The following is a 19,925-nucleotide window of genomic DNA, read 5'->3' on the forward strand; positions in this document are numbered from 1 at the left end:
CATGTCTCAGTTATTGTCACCCTTATGTGCCAGTTAATGCCAAATGGAAAAATAGCGTACAGCATTAATATTATCGAAAGATGGTATACGTATCAACCTATTATTATAAATATATAGTGTCAAAGATTCCGATAGGTTATCTTATTCTCAAACATAAGTAATAAGCAATAAATGAAAAATTCAAAACAACCGAAAATGATCGGAGAACAGAATTCATTTTCAACCTTTTTTCTTCCAGAACGATTATCATTCGGTGTCGGGCGACTAGTGGGCTCCCCATCCACAAGAAGTCCTTCGCCCTCCCCCTCCCTCGGTCCCTCCTCCCCCGTGACAGGTCAACGAGATCAGGAGATTGACGTTGACGGTGAAGAGGACGAGGAGGAGGATGAGGAGGTGGACGTTGACGTTGAGGAGGTTGGAGACGAGGAGTACCGAGATAACAATACCTCCCCAAGGTCCAGTCACTCGACTCCATCGCCATCGCTGACCCAGGCCCCATCACCCATGACACGTCCACCGAGAAAATCAGGCGACAGCTTCAGCGTGTCAGCGCTGCTGAGGCCAGACCCACCATCCAACCGCAATTCCTCACCAGTTTCGCCTGATCAGAATCCAGTGGCACACCAGCCCACACCTGGCATCAGTCTCTATCCACATCTCCACCTGCAGGGTGGACTCCTGCCACCTCATCCACATCATCCACTGTCCTATCTCCATCCGCAGTTGCTTCCTCATCACTTATTACCACCACATCTCCATCCTCTTTTAAGAGGTGTTCATCCAGCACATCCTGGAATACATTCACCACACACCCATGGCCTCCATCATCCACATCCTCTCGGTGATGTCTACAGCTGTGTCAAGTGTGACAAAATGTTCAGCACACCACATGGGCTTGAGGTAAATTACTTTCTCATGATTTTGGTTTCGTAGTGCTGTGCTTTGGGAAAAGGGGATTTTTCACAGCTTGTCAAATTATGCTTCCTTTAATGAATTATTGTTACGGGAAATGGAATTAAAACTAATGAATTATTATACACTGAGAGAATAATTTCCTAGTGTGTAAACCATATTTACTTGTGAGAAGCAGGGATCGCCATCAATATTAAATTTCTGTAATATTAAAGGAATTTGACCCTTACATTAATGAAGGTTTAAAATATGTTGATCTAATTTTTCAAATAGTATAATATTAATAATCTGATTTTTTCGAATAATGGTGAATTAAAATTTGTCAATATGGAACTGTAAATTTACCATAAATTTAGACTAATTACAGCAAATAGAAAGCCATATTTTGTTTTCCAACTGAAATTGTCCTGACTGCATAAAGTTCAGTTTTTCTACCTTTATTAGTTTCTCTCAATGAAAGAAATTAGCCCGATAATTATAAATTTATGGTACGAAATTTATGGTAGAATATTCATTAGAATTCTTCGATTTTGTGTATTCCAGGTCCACGCGCGAAGATCACACAATGGCAAACGTCCATTTGCCTGTGAACTCTGCAACAAAACATTTGGCCATGAGATAAGTCTCACTCAGCATCGTGCAGTGCACTCAGCTGAAAAAGTGTTCGAGTGCAAACAGTGCGGCAAGGCGTTTAAGCGTTCAAGTACCCTCAGTACTCATCTACTCATCCACTCAGACACACGACCCTACCCCTGTCAATTCTGTGGTAAACGTTTCCACCAGAAGAGCGATATGAAGAAGCATACGTACATCCACACAGGTGAGTGATCAATTATTATTCTGAGTACATCAACTAACTGGAGAATCAGCTGTGATTTTAGTTCCATGATACTTAATTTCGTAAATTAAGATCATGGGACAGTAGAGAAAATCGTTAAAAAATGAACGAAAACAACTTCACTATGAATTTATTCGTTGGATGTATTTGCAACTGATTTTCATCAAAATCATTGTCGTTTCTCTGTCTCTCAATCCGTCTTAAAGAGAAACAGAACTTTCATGGATAGTTTGGTAGTAATTTTCAGGAGAGCGTTATTGAAATCGATTTAGGTGCGAAAAAAAAATCGTCAAATTTCAAATTTTCTCTGAAAATTCAATGAATTCCTTGAAGAAAAAATAGAACTTTCATGGACAGTTTACTAGTCATTGCCAGGAGAGCGTGATTAAAATCGATCTACACTGAGAGAAAAATTTTCTAGTACGTAGACTATATTTACTTGAGAATAGTCAATTATTTTCAATGGTTTAAATGTCAGAATGCTTGCGGTTCACGGAACTCGAATGAATTCTCATTTAACACTATCGCTGCGCATTATATTATCATGAATGTATTACATATCGAAATATTGCAACTGCATAACAAAAAAATCATGAAAACAATAAATACTTGAAGATGAACGGTTCTTATAAGCGATTTGAGTGAATTCATAAGGAATCTTTTTTACAAGCGAAAACGTTTTTTTTTCAATCGTTAATTACTCAAAAACTATTTGTTTTTTTAATGTGAAATTTTCACCAAAAACCGTCAGTAAATTGACAATAATTCTGACACCAATTGGAGTTTGTCGTTCGACGTAGTTCGGCGGTTATTTTTTTTTTTTAGTGGGACAAGTATTGAAAATGACCGAAAATCGCTGTTATTCTTGCAGTTATTTCCCAAATAAGTGAATATTAAATTAAATAAACCCCCCAATTTCGCGTGGATCTGCTCATATTATCAAATTCGTTTTCTCTACCGCCTCGACGATTATTCCATCTTCATAATAAAGACTTCATTTGAATCGAGATAACGATTGTTAACATTTGAAACTCCTATTAATTTCATCTGCACCAAATCAAATAAAAATCATATTCAAGTTTGAATGAAAGCTTTATCACGATCCACTAGAACAAACCCATTTACTTAAATCGAATAAACGATTTCTCTGGATGTACTCCCCGAAAATAAAATAATTCGTCAACCTGTTTTATTATCTGCACCGAGTCTTTTCCGGATTCAGTCAGTTTGGATCAAATAGTGACGAGTTTTGGCGCATTAAATAATTCAACGGAGCGTCTGGACCCGAGTGGAGTCACTGCTACCGTGAATTCATCTCTTTTGCTTCACATTCACATGTGGCATTCTCCCGATGGCGGGAGAGAGGGGGGAGACAAGGGATGGGTATGGCACACGCCCGGTAATAATCGTAATGCCCTTTTCCAAAGCACCAGCTCCACTCTCTGTCTCGCTTTTGTAAATCCTCTCCTCCCCCATTCCACTCTTTTTGCTCATCTCCCCAATTTTACTCATGGTGTCTGGTCTACTCGACTCTTGACTGGGGAATACAACTGGGGACCAATCTTCAAATAGATTTTTACTGCCTGTACGAATTATCAGCTCGTGGGAAATTTCACTTTGGCTTTGGGAATGAAGTATCGGGTTTCGTTGGGAACTGGATTTCCCTTGTAGTTTTTTTATTTGATTAATTATGAGGTCAGTGGGATGGCATTATTCAGTTAATCAGTTGTTTTTTATGAACTTTGAGCTTTTTATGCTTGAGTTAAGAGGGAACTTTTTATTTATAAACATTTGAAATATTGGTCGTTAATTAATCATTGATTGTCAAATGTTGAAGGTTTCAGTCACACAGGAGAATCTAAACGTAAATTAAACCCAAACAAAGCGTCTTATATGTTTCATTAAGCGTATTTTACACTTTAGAAATTAATTATGCGTAATTTACGAAAAAAACGTGATATTTTGCGCTTGAAATAACTTTTTTCCTTCGTTGCTAATTACGGATAAATAAACGTAAAGTACGTTAAAAAATCATCGTGAGTTACGAATGCGAAATATTAAATTACGTTATAAATATAACAATTATTCCAAAAAATTCTCTATTAGATTCAAATAAAAGATGTACTTGGTCTAAATACAAGATTATTACATGTTCATTAATTCGTTTTCTTGATCATCTACACAGTGATTTAATTTCCAATAAATGGAATCTTAATTTGTAGTTAAAGAACGATTCATTTAATATGAATAGGCATGCAGTTAATAAACTTTGAGTTTGAACGACATCTCGATTACGAGTTACTTGAATAATTTATTTGATTTAATTCAAATGGAAATAAAGATAAAAATAAATTTGATTCAAATGAATCATTCCTCTAAGTGACAGAATTCTTCCGTAAAAATCTCAGTGCATCGAAAATCAATTGCATTTGAAAATCTCTCAAAAATTGGTGAGAAATAACATCAAAATATTGAGTCCACTCTCCCTTTTTCGAGTTATATTATATTTCCTCAAGAGCACTTGACACTTGCTATTCCGAAAGTGATGGAAGATACAAGTGAAAGTGGGTGGGAATAAAGAAGAAAAAAGGGACAGTGAGGGGCTGAGTATTCAGAGGCGTGGAAGAAGGGGCTGTTTTTCTCATTCCTTTCAGCTCAAGGTGGAGGGTATCTCTGGGTTTTGTATCGTAACCATGGTAACCCCGTCCCGATGTCTTATCAAATTATCACCTTGTCCTCTGGACCTCCTCGTTGCCTGGTCCTTTTCCCATTCACGGAATCTCAAAATCCCCAGCGAAGAAAACGAGAAGTGAGTGAGATACGAAATAGAGTGGAATGAAGGGATAAAAGGAGGAGTACAAAGAGCCAAAACCGATGGTCACTTGGTATCTCGCTAACAACCTATGGGACTTGTGTTGCTCGAATGCTTCGTGAAGGGTGGACAAATGGCCGCTACGGAACATTTAATTCATTATTCACGGCGGGATGAGAGATGAAAAATTTAGGGAAACTTGTGAGACGCGAAATTACGAGTGGAAATGGATCATTGGAGAATGTTTATCTCTCGTAACAATTCTTTTTGGATTAATTTACCGATTCTGGTCCTGGGTTCATCAAATATTTATTCGTTTATTGATTCAGGGATGCTGAAGAGCTGGAGGGTTGAGAGATATTGCATTTATCTGTTCGGGTAATTTCCCGATACGTTGGTGAATTTTTGGGCTGAAATTTTCGGTACACGTCTTGGAAATTTTGTTATCATATTATAATTCTGCTGGAATGAATTTTATGAAATGAAAAAAAATTGTATCAAATGAAATTGTATGGTAGGTCAATGGAAATAGTAAATTTCCGTTCATAATTGATTCCATGAAAATTAAGAATATCAAAGTACTTTGGCTATTTTTTCTCCAGTAGAATGCTTTTCTCATCCCGTAGTTTAACATCATTCCACGTGCTTTCACGTGAGCCCCATTTCATCCTAAATTTCCAGACATTTTACAATTATTTTATTATTTAAACCTTGCAAATCTGAATTTAAATCGCGATATTGAACCGTTAGAAAAAATTTTTTTAATCTGAAAAACAATTATAGTGTACTTTTGGAGAGAGGTTAATGAAATATCTAAAAAATTACTATTTTTGAAAATTACGAGTGTTTTTTATCAATAATTTAGAAACAATCAATTTTTGGAAGAGTAACAAATTTATTCACATTCACAATTTTACTAGAAATCGATTTCAGGTTTAAAAAAAGATTTCGGGAAGTTTAAATAATTTCCATTATTTATTTATAAATATCTAATATTTAAATGAATAATAATTCTGTGCAGAATGTAATGTGAATGACGCTGAATATTCATGATTTGTGTCAAATTTTTCTTACACAATTTAATTAAGAAATTTATTCTTATTTTCCTACTGCTCTAAAAGTTGGAATTCCATTGAATTATTAGTGAAATCTGAAATTTCAAGATTTTTCCCCCTTGAATCGAATTCAATATCAGTTTCCTCCAAATTACTGAACAACTGGTTATGAAATTTCCATTTTCTCTAACAGTACCCTGTTAAAAATTTTCGTCAGAACTTTCCCATCAAATCCCGGAAATTTTTATCATGTTCAATTTCTACTGAAATTTCAGGAAATCTTGTCATTGAAAAATCAGATATTCCATTGATTTTCTGTTCGCATAATCTGAAAATCAATAAAATGCTTAATTTTTCAATTCAATTATTCCGTGAAAATTTGAATAAATCAGAAAAATTTGAAGAAATCAGGGAAAAATAGAAAATTAACGTAATTTTGTTGCTGAATATTCATGTTCCATTGAAAATTCAATCATGTTGTGAAATTTCAAAGATGAAAATTCGGTGCTGCAGGACAGATTTCATCTACTGCAATTAAAAAAATGAATAGAACTATAAATTCATTGATTTAAATGAGCTGAAGAGCCACAAGATTTGAGGGATAATTTAGAAAAAATGACCCTTATATCCCTCTAACATCTCAAAATACGTGACTGTCTGCTTTCGTGTTCGAGATCTACTTTTGTGATACGGACAAAAATTTTGAGTTGAAGGACTGATTTTGTGGTCAGTTGGGGTTTTTACGATTTCATTTTCATGACATTAAGGGGGTGATTCAACTTTAATTATATGTTACTTTCGGTGAGATTTCATCATTATGATATTTTGACAGGATTTAATTACTTATGCTTCAATTATAGTTATGATTTCATCTTTGTAATTGCTTCTAATTTTTTTTATGATATTTCACCGTTTTAATGATTTTAACACTGCAAAAACAGTGTTTAATGTCCGTCTCAATTTCAGATTTAATTTGTTTCTCATAAAGAACCCGAACTTCTTTTCATCGGAAAAATCTCGGACGTGTATTTTCAGATATTTTTTCCGCTTGACAATCCGTCATTTATAAATTATTCTGACATTTGATAATTCAGACGGATTACGTGCGTCAGACAGCAAAGCTCTTTTACACGTCGACGCACCCGCGCATGAATAACAATCTAGATGAGTCCACGTTAAATCTAACATGCTGTATTGAGGATACACCCGCTTACGATTTTTTTCCCGAAATTTTTGTGTTATCCTAAAAACTGCAAAATCGTACCCCACCGAGTAATTTTCAAACTTCTTTCATTTTTTAAAATTCATTTGAATCCCCCCCCTCCCACCCCGCACATGCACCTTGATTTCAAAGGGAGATGTCTGAAAATCACACAGACATCTTTGATTGATTCAGACACTTTTTTATGCCTGAAAAATGTCTGCAAAAGGAACTTCAAAATGTTTAACAAATGTCTACGAAAACATGTGAAATTCAAACATTAGTTTTTGCAGTGAAGATTGGGAGTATAATAATGTTATACTTATGACTGTAATTTTTACAATTCCGTAGGGAAGTGGTAAATAGTAATGCCGTCGAGATTACACGATAAAATTTTTGGATAGATCATTACGGTCAGAAAAAACATCGAAAGTTTTGGAATCGTCGTCATCTCGACAAACATGGGATCGGTGCATCTCGTCACGATTTTGGGAGGACTTATCTTGCCTGGGTCTCGACTGTTTCGTTTTTTTCTGTTTTTATATCGGCGATATAAGGCAAAATAAGTGCTCAATGTCTTTCGAGATTGCAACAATTCCAAAATTTTTTATGTTTTTTCAGACAGTGATGATCTATCCAAAAAATTTATCGTGTAGTCTCGACGGCATCACTAGTGGTAAAACGGTATAAGTCAATTTTGATTATTGACCAGTTTTCAATCAATATCTCGGAATCTAAGGGAGTAAAATTTTTGTTATAACCTTTGTTATAACAGATTCGATTCAGTGCAACAACAACGGTAACTACGAAAATTTCGTTATCTCCCTTAAATTCGGAAATATTCTTCCAAAACTCAACTGGGAGATAAGTCGACCACTTCGCTACTGAACTATAAGTAGTGGGTTGAGGTGTCAATAGCTTTTTTTTATTGTAAGGTGTCAAGAATTGATGTGAGAATTCAATTTTCTGCGAGTTATTTTTGTATTTTTTGTCCAGATAATAGTCCAAATGAATTTGGACTATTGGTTTATGGTTTAGAGGACAATTTGGTTGTCGACCGTCTAATTTTATGATCCATTGAGGATTTTATGGTTCCATATTCATCGTATGGGAATGATTGAGCGTGAATTGTATTCTACTTTCACTGAAATTTCATCACTATGGCTGGTTGCGAGGACTTATTTACTCATGTTTTTATTATGATCGTGGCGTCGTCCTTGTAATTACACCACGACTTAATTTTTTTATTCAGATCTGACTTCACTCACGTAGATTTTACTACTCCATTCAAGTCTGGAGGGTACTTCACCCATATGAATGAGTAGTTTTTTTAAGCTGACTTGTATCACTAGAACTTGTATTTTTGAACTCAAGAATCTGTTCGACTTGAGTCAAGTAGGTGACACTGCAAAAACGAATGTCTGAATTTCACACACCTTTTGTAGACATTTTTCAGACACTGAAAAACGTCCGAATGAAATGAAAATTTGTCTGAATTTCAGACGAACAGGTGCCTAAACATCTCAATTTTTTTTTTATTAAGCAATTAGACACTTATAGAAGTATAATTTGAATGGATTTCTTTTTCTCAACTAAATATTCAATTCACATTTTTTGAAGAATTTATCAATGATATGTTAAACCCTTCATCACAAAAGGGTTTAACATATATGCCATATGACTCATCACAGAAGGAAGTTGACAATGTTTCGTGATATTTTTTATCATTTTTTTTTCTCTGCTGATCAAACCAAATAGAACATTGCCAGACAATATGATCTATATCTTCCTGGGGGTTTTCACATTCACATGAGGGAGTACACGGAGAGAAATTTTCTAGAAAAATTCTAGTACGAGTTCTGGAAAAAATTACAATCCACCGGCTGTGAAAAATTCTAGTGCTGCTAAGGTAAAATTTCGTGGCATTTCTGGTAAAAATTCTGATGATTTCTGTGGAATTTTCACGGAAATACGGGGAAAAATTCACGTTTTCCCCAATAAAATATGTAGTGCCGGCACTGGAATTTTTTCGTAGCCGTCACTTTGTGCCTCTTTTCCCGTGCTAGCACTAGAATTTTTCTAAAAAAATTCTCTCCGTGTAGGCACTATGCCTATTATGGCAAACATCTTAATTATGTTTGAAATTCCGCCAAATTTCAATTTTATTCAGACGTTTTGTAGTGTCTGAAAAAAGTCTACAAAAGGTGCGTAAAATTCATACATTCGTATTTTCTGTGGGAAACTTGAGATTTTCCATACACGGAGAGAAATGTTCACAATTCACTCACCGATTACGGAATTGACTCAGAAAATTTAAGTGACGGTATCGTAATTTTTCACAGGAGATTCAGATAAAAATTACGGAACGCTCTGGAAAAATTTCGTGACAGTTCCAAAAAATCTCCGAAAACCACATTTTGCTCCGAAATTACAGAAAAGATATATAATTTTTATTGAATATTGAAAATCTCAAATGAAAGCTCTAATGGTCGACTACAAAAGTAGAAGAGCATTTCGCTGGAGGAAAAAAAGCCAAAGTACTTGGATGTCCTTAACCGTAACTTACATTTGAGATTTTTCATGTGTATATTTGAAATATTTTTATCATAGTTCGATTTATAGCAGATTATCTTGATTTCATGTCTCCAATTACGGTTTGTATTATTTAAATTCATGAGTAAATTTTTACGAATTGATGTCAGTATTCAATTCTCCAACAGTAACTTCTGTTTTTTTAGTCCAGACAATATACCAAATTAATTATGGCAAATTCCACTTGTTGAAAAATATTTATCCAGTGCTGCGTGCCAGCCCAGTGTCACGCTCTCATCGAGTTTATTCATTCAATCCCATATTGTCATCCAGTGCAGCAAGTACAGCGTAACGGTACCTAACCCACCTAATAATGATTTTACGTAACGCCACACGACGTACCCTGGGGAATCTTGCGTTGCCGCACCCTCGTTGCACATGGCCCAGGCGTGTAGCACCATGAAGGGGTGCGGGGGGACAGAAGGACTGAGAATGTAGTCAGTTGTGTGTACTGATAGAAACGTGAGACAGAGATGAAAACACCAACGGCGGAGGATCTTGATTATCATTAGAGCTGAGAGTCACTCGGGACAATCGGCGACCCCCTTGGCCTCGGCACGCATCACGTACCAGGACACGCTATGAGTTTTTTTTTCTTCATGGTCGTGATGAGATTTCACACCGTAGGATGTTTAGGTGGAGCAAGAAAAATTGACGGGGCAGGGGTAGCTTATTGCCGAGAACTTTATGGGGGTTGCAGATTTTTATTGATTAGTGTTCTGAAAACTGAAATCAATGCATTAAACTGCCAAATTATTTTCCCTAATACACGGAGAGAAATTTTTGATAAAAATTATCCTACCGTTCACGGAGAGAAATTTTTTTGAAAAATTCTAGGTCTAGCCCGGGAAACGAGGCGCAAGAATTTTTAGAATTAACAGCACTAGAATTTTTCACAGCCGGTGCATTGTAATTTTTTCCAGTACTCGTACTAGAATTTTTCTAGAAAATTTCTCTCCGTGTTCTTTAAAAGTGTATCATGAGTCATCGTTTCCTCATTTCGGTCCCGAAACTTAGTAAAAATTAATATATGATGATCAAATTTTATTCTACGTTAGAGAAATTTTATGCTGACGTATAATAAAGTTTACCGTTCTAGTCCAATAATTTTTATGTAGATAACAACGAAAATTCTAGAACGGTCGGTAAATTTTACCCTACGTTATTATGTGTTTGGTTGAGTCAAATTCCATAGTTTTGGAAATAATCAGTTTCAAAGAGAGTCATTCATATTTTCATTGCATCGACCCGTATGTGAGGGGTTAAATTTTTCTGGTGTGATCCTCGATTACTGTTTTTCAAACACTAATTTTCAAACATAAAAAAAAAATAATGTTCAATTTAACATTCTCTGTGGGTAACTTCATAAAATCCCAATTCATTCGAATTCTCTTGCGAATTCCAAAGGATTCACATCTTCCTTCCCCGAATAATTCTGTTGAATCAAGGGATTTATGTGCTTAATCTAATTGGATACATGAAATTTCCTTGAATTACTGGTTAACAAATCCACCACCGAGTAAAATCCCAATGTAACCGAGCTTATCCTCCTGTTTAACTTGTCAAAGGGTCCAAACAGTATCTTTCGGGGTAAGCTTCATACCTACCATGAAAGTAATTCCCCTCTCCACAGCCCCTTCCCTCCTCTGCCATCCGTCAAACCAACTGGTGACAGCAACGACAAGTGCGTATTCACCAGCCCCCTGCTAGGTAAACAATGAGCGCAGTGTAATCTCTGGCACCATACGCCACCATTTCGGTTTTCGTCTTGAATAAATACTGGTAGCTGTGGGGTCATATGTTGTGCATTAGTTTGCGATTTTTACAGCGGTATTTTGTCAATAAAAATGGAACAACGTTGTTCACATTTGGAGGACCGAAGCCTCTGTTTATTTCCCATTTTTTTCACAAGTTTTTCACGCCGGTTTCGGGATTTTTTTGATGGCTCCATCTCCTTTGGTTTCGTCCCCTCATCCTAGTTGAAACCACCACTTTCACGATGACTCGTCAACCCCTTGTTATCACTGAAAACACAACCTGCTCGGTCTGCTGTTGTGCGAAGTCGCAGAGACTGAAGGTACTGTGGAGGCTCCAATGATATTTTCTCTCTTCTTCTTTTTGGAAGTGGAGCTCAATTAAACTGCCAGGGCATCTAGTGAATTCAAGGGTTATGGTGGGGCCACTATTAGTTTTGGCTAGATTGATTTGAAGCGTTTGGTTAGTTTTAGGGAATTTTTCAAACATTTTTTGTGTTGATCAGTTCTGTGATTATTCTATCATCAATTTTGATTGAAGATTTGGTGATAGAATCAACTTAATTTCAGTTTTTAATGACGACGAAATAATTCAGACTTTTTTTCTTGAATAGTTCTAAGGATATTCAAATACTTCAGCTATTTTTTACTTTTGTCCGGACATTTTACAATGATTTTATTATTTAAACATTGCAGGTCTGAATTTGAATCTCGGTATTGAACCGTTAGGAAACACTTTAAAAATCTGAAGAAAATTAGAAAATTTCCTGTTAGAGGATGATTGATGAAATAATTAAAAAATTGCAATTTTTTAAAAATTAAACGGGTTTTTTATAAATAATTTATAAACAACGAATGTTTAAAAAAATAAGAACACTGCGCAAAATGTCATTTGAATGAAATTTTGGTTTGCGCAATTCAATTGACAAATTTGATGATTAAAAACAGTTGAATCTATACTCTGGTCTGTATCAAACTGTAAAAAATACTTGGATATCCTTGAAGAGATTTACTATTATTAAATATATTAAATCTCAATGTTTCAAATATAATCAAATTCTCTGCATCAATGCATGCTTATCGTTAGTAGCTGAACTTAATGGAATAAAAATGCATCAAAATTAGTTGAACTGGTTTTGCTCAAGTTTTTTAATTTCACTTTGTTTATATAATCGGCCCCCTTCGAATGATATAAAATACATTTGTTATCGTCATTTCTGATAACTTTGTTAGAATCCTTTATTCAACTTTATTGAATTTCACAGAGACTTTTTGTGTTGATTTAATGTTTAAAATAAAAATTTTCAGTTCAATTCAATTTTTTGGATCATTCTATCATCAATTTTGATTGAACAGTTAATGACAGAATCATTTTCGTTTCAATTTTGAATCACAAACATAATTCAAAATTCTTTGTTCTTTTCCTTGAACAGTCCTTACACAACTTTACGATTGTTAAATATCAATATTCCAACTAGAACAATTTTTTTATCTGAATAGTTCGCAATTTGGAAGTCAAATAAAAATCTCTAATTGACGTATCCTCAATACATGACTTATCTTTAGTAGTTGAATTTAATTGAATATAGAGGATATATATTTATCCATCCCCTGAAGAACATCAATAATTGTCCCTCAAATCCCAGAACAATTGCTTGAACCGATTTGTTCGAGTTTTTTACCTTCACCTCATTGGTATAATTTGTTCCTTTCTAATAATATCAAATGAATTTTGATATCATTAGTTTCAGTTAGATTGATTAGAATCGTTTATTAAATTTTAAAGAATTTATCAGACTTTTTGTGTTGATTCAGGATCAAAAATCAATGTTTCAGCTACAATCGAACTTTTTTTTATTTAAATTACTTTTAATTTAGTATTTAAAAAAATCTCTGATTAACATATTCTCAATGTATGACTCATTTCCAGTAGCTGATCTCAATGAAAAAAAGTCCATCCTCTGGAAAACAGCAATAACAATCCCTTAAATCCCACAATAATTACATGAACTGGTTTGTTGAACTTTATTGATTCCACTTTGTTGATATAATCTGTTCCCTTCTATTTTTGAATCCCCCAATATCGGAATTCCACTTTTAAAGCAAAGTTCTTCGGATATGAATAATAAATTCCCATGTGAGAGACAGGTTTAAGCGTGAGTGGTTAATGCTATAAGTCGATGGGTAGAGCGAAGGTGTCAGTGAGTGAGTGTACTTGGGCTGGGCGCGTGTATAATACCATTCTCTCGCTCTCTTCTGGGGCTATTAGAGGTTTCCGGGTGACTTGGCTCACGGGGAAGGGTAGAGGAGCCAAAGGGGCAGTTCCATCCGCATCTCCGGTTCACCAACACCGCAACATCCCTCTGAAGCTGTTTAAACTTTGTGACAGGCGCCGTAGGAGGCTCACGCCTCATTACATCCGCATTTGTTGTTCACAGAGGGTTCGTGCCAGGGAAATTCGATGGCTAACCGTTGCTCGAAACTTAAATTATTTTATATAATTTTTTTCATTTTAACGTGAATACACAATTGTAAATTACGGTTGTTCCCAATTACGGAAATTTTGCGCGTAAACCCAAAAAATGTCCAAAAATCGGTTGGAGTCAAGTTAGAGTAAATCGTGTCGAAAATTGACTTATTTTATGTCGGATGGTCGGCATGAATCAAGTCTGACTCGGAGAAATGCAAACCGGCAGATCCGTCTGATTTAAGTCGATTTTTCCACTTGATTCAGGTCGACTTCGATTTGATTCGAGTCGATTTTTTGACTTGATTCAAGTCGATTTTTTGGCTTGATTCAAGACGATTTCTCGGTTTGATTTAAGTCGATTTTTCGGTTTGATTCAAGTCGATTTGTTGGCTTAATCCAAGTTGATTTCGGCTTGACACTCTTCCTGAAATAATCCACTTTTGTGCTTATATCAGGTCCAAAATTCAGATTACTAGAGTCCGAATCACTCCACTTGAATCAAACCGAAAATTGACTTGAATCAAGCCGAAAAATCAACGTGCATCAGGTCGAAAAATCGACTTGATTGAAGCCGTCTCTTTGGAATAATCCATTTTTCTGCTTATATCAGATGCGAAATTCGGATTGATGGAGTCCGAGTCACTCGACTCGAAATCGTTCGAAAATCGACTTAAAATCAAGTTGACGTTGGCTTGAATCAGTACATTTTTTTAATATAACTTACGCTGCAACTTCAAGCATAAAATACACTTCAGAAAGCTTAAAAAACGACTTCTTAAACATAATGTGGGTTCCGGGTTTTCTCTGTGTTTATGTTAAAAGCTCATGAATCTTTCTAGAAAATTTTTCTCCGTGTAATGACCTCTGTAATTACGCCTCCTAATTTCCCAAAAAAAAATCCGCTAAAAACCGAATCGTCACCATCATTTTCCTCACTACCCCGTCATCCCAATGGACTTACCTCTCATTCCGAATTAAATGTCACGTCAGAGATAGTCGATACAGAGGATACAAGCTAAACGTAAAGCGTCGTGAATGCAAATTTCATCATATGACTGGAATGGGAAGGCAGAGGGGCGGGTTATCGTGAACATCCTCAATGCCGAATAGCTCGGCCTCATAGCTGGCTATGGTATGATTAAATTTACCAGGATATCGACATGACTCGTAGGGCAACCCACAGCGGCATCAACGCTATAACCACCCAGTGTAACTCATCTACCATTCCATGTTTGTCCATAATTCTGGAACAATGTAAATTACATAATACTTTGAGTGGAGGGGATGGAAAATCATTATCGCGGGGATATTCAATACGCTGGTAATACTTTTGTCCTCTACTCGAGGTGATANGATACAAATGGCGGGGGGGGGGGGGGGGGGGCGAGTCGAGTAGATCGGATTTGTCACGATTCCTGATGTGATCGGTGGTGTAATAATTTAATAGCCATCCATCAGACGTTATCGAGAGGGACAGGACTACACTTCCTCTGCGGAAGGGGCTTTCCCTTGTGGGTATGACTAGAGAGGCATTAAGGAGCTAACTGACTTAGGTATCTTGTATCACGTTTCAATTGCTTTAGTTCATTCTTCACCATCTTGATATCGGGGAGAAACTGGGGTAGTAGAGGTCATGGTTTGTTTGGGAATGATGGCTGGGGTGGATGGGTCGGGGTATTTAGCATAAAATTTGAAAAAGACGAGACTTACAGCTGCAAGTTGATAAGATATAATCAGAGAATTTAACAAAAAGGAATTTTGTTGTTTTTCATCACGCTGTGACGAAAAGTGAACTTTTCGGCACGCTCCGCGTGCCTAAAAGTCCAATTTCCGGCACATTGTGATGAAAAATATTGTTCGTAACTCGTGAAACAATGTTTTTTAGCTTGTGGGATTATATCACTTGCCTTCGGCTCGTGATATAAACCTCCCACTCGTCAAAAAACACTTTTATGCCACTCATGCCTGAAACCGGCTGGATTACATACTCGACGCTTCGCGTCTCGTGTCTAATTCAGCCGGTTTCAGGCTTCGTGACATAAAATTTTGTTCAGTACTTGTTGGGAAATTTCGTCCTTAACGTGTGTGGTTACATCACTCGCCTTCGGCTCATGGTGTAAACCCCACACACGTTAAAGACGAAATTGCCCCACACGTGCTGAAATATACTATTTTGCACTCGTTACGAAATATACTATTTTAATGGCCCAGATCTTCACGGAGACAAATATGCGCGGCGCGAAAAGTTGGATAACAATTACCTAGAAAATCGTGGCAAGATTTACTGCTTCACAGCAAAAATGTATGTCCGAATTTCACATACAACTTTTGTAGATTTTTTTCAGACACTACAAAACGCCTGAATAAAATGAAACTGTCTGAATTTCAGACGAGCAGGTGCCAAAGATCTTAATCCATGTTTGAAATTCAGTCAAATTTTCGTTTCATTCAGACGTTTTTTAGTGTGTGAAAAATGTCGACAAAAGATGTGTGAAATTCATACATTCGTTTTTGCTGTATTGAAAGGTAATTGCGGAGCGAAATTTAATTCAATGAAAAAATACTTTTTTGTGGAGGATATTTTATGATTTTTTCGGTAAAAAAAAACATATCTAGGGTTAGTTGTGGCGGTTAGGTGTATGTCGTAGAATAATAACTCGTGGTTTAGCAGAATAAAGGTGTTGTATTTAGCACGTTAGATATGTTTACACACTGAGAGAAAAATATAATTCTTCTGACTATATTCCATCACCATCGAATTATAGTCAAAAAGTCCTCAACAATTTTTCATGGGTTACGGTAACTATGGCCGGAGAAGTAATTACTACAATGGAATGTAGTCATTGCAACTATTTTATAGTTCTGCTCACGATAGATATAATAATAATTTATTCAGTATGTATACCCTCTCGGGCTTTTACATTTTGTTCCCCCCTCGATTCCCGTTTAATTACATTGTTTGAGTACAAAAGCAGTAAAAGTACAAAAGTTTTATAGTTTTATAACCTTACGTTAACATTTCTGGTAAACAAACATGAGAGCTACATAAACATAATACGTAATGGTAATAATTGCTCACGATAGATTTGTCGTGGGTACTTTTGAACTTTGGTTAGTTTAACTGCATTTTGATTTGCAAAAATTACGCTTGTGAAGTTACTACAATGTTATATGCCGTATACAAAAAAAAACCGTAGCGTTCACCAAAATGCCTCAACTATTTTCTTATTGTAAATCGAACTTCAGATTTTTCTCTCAGTGCATCGAGTTTGAGAATCGGACTGATTCCGACTGATCAATTTGGTCGGGAGCGCGTGGGTTTAAATACCTTTTGTTATGGAAGGTCCAAGAATTGTCCAGAAATTTCGTGAGGGACAAGGATAGAATGATGTTTGTCTCGAACATGACGATATAGAATATTGTAGACGCGTTAACTGAATTTCGAAATAATAATTTGTTTGTGGCTCGCGCCACAAAAACATATCTAGGGTAGCGGGTACCTGTAACGCCTAGCGGGTAACGCCGACCCCCGTATTTCTGAGGATTGACTGAAAATTTTTCCTTTGTTTATTACGCACATGATTGATAACAACAATAGTTTCAACAGCAAGCGGCACTGAGAAATGCTGAAAATGGGAAAAATTCAGTCAAAAACTTTACTGCTTTCTGAATCTATTAAATTTCTATTGTATTTGATGTTAAATTTTCACAATGAGTTTGAAAATTCAAGCTATTATTGAAATACTAATGATCGCTTAACATGAAAGACCCAATTTTTTGAATTTTCAAGATGAATGAGAAATTTTATGAATATTTTCAGTTGAAATTAAATTCAAGAAATTTCTAACCGGGTAGTACTGTGCCTACATTGTTAAAAAAATTTCATTCTAATTTCCGGCAAGAGACTTGTTAACATTTCCAGTGAAATTTCAAGGAATTTTGTCATTGAAAATTCTAGTTTCATGGAAAAATCCGTGGGAACTGTCAACTTCAGTTTAATTATTGCGGAAAAATTAATGAAAAATCAGGGAAATTCAGAGAAATCTCTCCTTAATCTCGAGATTCCTCTGAATTTTCAGAGAATTATGCAGTGAATTCATGTCAATTGTAGAATTCTCATCTTCCTGCTGCTAAAAAATCGGGATTTAACTTGAATTTTCACAGAAACTTGAAATTCCATTGACTTTTTCCACTTAAATCGAATTGAAGGTCTTTTTCCGGATAATTTAGCGAAATTTTTTCAAATTTGCGCGATTTTATCGATAAGTTTTATCCGACTTTTCTCTCTTTGTGCATTTTATCATAGATTCTGATAAAAATTGTTGCATAGTATACACTCAAATGGATAACAATAAACCTGAATTTGGTATATTTTATTCTCGATTCAAGATTATGCACATACCTTTTTCAGGAATAAATTATGCCCCACTTAGGGGAGGGTGGGATAAAATGGACATTTTTTACTTTTTTTGAAATGTTCATGACTTGTTGAATTGTCCATGAAATGGAATAATTCTATTTTTCAATAGAAAGAACAATGATTCCTCTTTGTGATGAGCTTAGACTGAGCGCAATTGATAAATCTGTTTCTGAGTTATGAATATTTGTCAAAAAGTCAAAAGTGTCCATTTTACCCCATCCTCCCCTACATATATTATTTCCCGTAAATTACCGAACAATAATTTAAAAAAAAACGGTAATTTACGTTTTCGGAGAATTAATTTTTTCCCGTAAAATAAAAAAAATGTCGAGAAAAATCGAATGAATTAAATCGCCAGATTTTTCTCGTCACTTTTGTACATCCGAGTTTATTGGAAATGCGTGGAGTATCACGGGCACGGTTTACCTGGTGACTCGACATTCCATCGTTCGCCACCACCGGGGGACACTGAGTTGTACATGCTTGTATGTACACTGAGTCCCAGGGCAACACTTTGACCCCCCGCGGCCTCTGGGTGTTACCCCCTTTCCATCCTCTTTTATCACTCATGCAGCTATCCATGTAGTCCCGGCGTATACCACCTATAGAAATATACCGAGTACAACGTGCTGTTGAGAGTAGCTTTCCACTCGGACGAGTTTCCACGCATACATCGGCTGCTGGTCCATTGGGATACGTTGCTTGTCATCGATCCGGTTCAAACGTGTCAGCCGATCGTCGAGATGTGTTTCAAATTATTGTGGAGTATTATTTCCATGTCCTAGATATTGTCATTAAAAATTTTCGAAATTCATTATTTCACGTGCTGATTGATTTTATAGATGAGTTAGAGGAGTCAAAATTGACATTTGTTCTATTTTTTTTTGTCTTTTCGTTCCATTTTTTTTACTTTCTGTTTACATTAAAGGCTCTCCACTGTCGGAAGAAGAGGGGACGGGCACGCGGGTAAGTGGAGTGTAAAATACACGGAGAGAAATATTCAGTAAAAATTCCAGAACAATTCACGTAATCCGCAATGGAGAATCGTTTTCCGGTCATTTTTATAGGAATGGAAGAGAACAAGGCTGAACGTTCAGTCAATTCTCAGTTTCATCACCGAACAAAGTACGAAATTTTCACATAATTTTTCCCGAAGAACTTTTCTCTCCGTGAAGTTTTAATTGATTTTTCATCAAATTGCGAATTTTCAATGACGAAATTGTTGGAATCTCCGTGAAACTATAAAAAAAATTTGCAAGTAATAAATTTTAATCTTATTTTTAATTAATTTTGTTCTTAGTATTAATTTTTAATCTTGTTTTTTATTGGGTTTGGATTGAAGAAGAGTAAGGGTCTTTCCTTTACTGACTTTACTGACGAAAGATCTTTCTTTACTAACGAAATTCTTTGGAATCTCCGTGAAACTATAACTCCAGAAAAAAATTTTCAACTGTATGCAGCCGCAAAATTCTCCACTGGCCTAACCTCCACCCCTCCACCCCCCTAAAATCATATCTCCATATTTATTTTCAAACCCATGTATTCACTGGAGATATAACTTCAATACGATTGATATCCAACAGGGTAATCCCAGCGGCAGTTCTGCGCTCCAGAAAGATGGAAGAAAATCCAGGCTGTCCTCGACTTGAAATATGAGATGTGGTTTCCTCCAGGATTCCCTTTTCTCCCGGCCTCATCCAATGCACGTCGTCTTAGATCTTCTCACTTCGTCTCACACGTCTTTTTTATCCTTCTCTCTTTTTTTTCTCTTGTCTTTCCCCACCCCGTGTGCATTTGAGCTCACCTCTCGCGGGGATTTGGATTGGAGGGCAGACACGAGAGGAGAGAGAGTGGGAGAGAGAGAGAGAGAG

The 19,925-nt window shown here is 36.0% G+C and overlaps 1 protein-coding gene across 1 annotated transcript in view; it reads left to right on the plus strand.

Moving 5' to 3' along the window:
* LOC107048600 (zinc finger protein Gfi-1b) overlaps window positions 1–19,925 on the plus strand; it is a 47,320-nt gene that overhangs the window by 18,226 nt on the left and 9,169 nt on the right. The window contains exons 3-4 of the mRNA XM_015271839.1: window positions 239–900; window positions 1,456–1,732. Of these exons, the coding sequence (XP_015127325.1) occupies window positions 239–900; window positions 1,456–1,732 (939 nt within the window). The remainder of the gene's footprint in view (window positions 1–238; window positions 901–1,455; window positions 1,733–19,925) is intronic.

The sequence above is a fragment of the Diachasma alloeum genome, unplaced genomic scaffold (genome assembly GCF_001412515.2).
Source record: "Diachasma alloeum isolate Michigan unplaced genomic scaffold, Dall2.0 Dall_scaffold_00195, whole genome shotgun sequence".
NCBI classification, from domain to species: Eukaryota; Metazoa; Arthropoda; class Insecta; order Hymenoptera; family Braconidae; genus Diachasma; species Diachasma alloeum.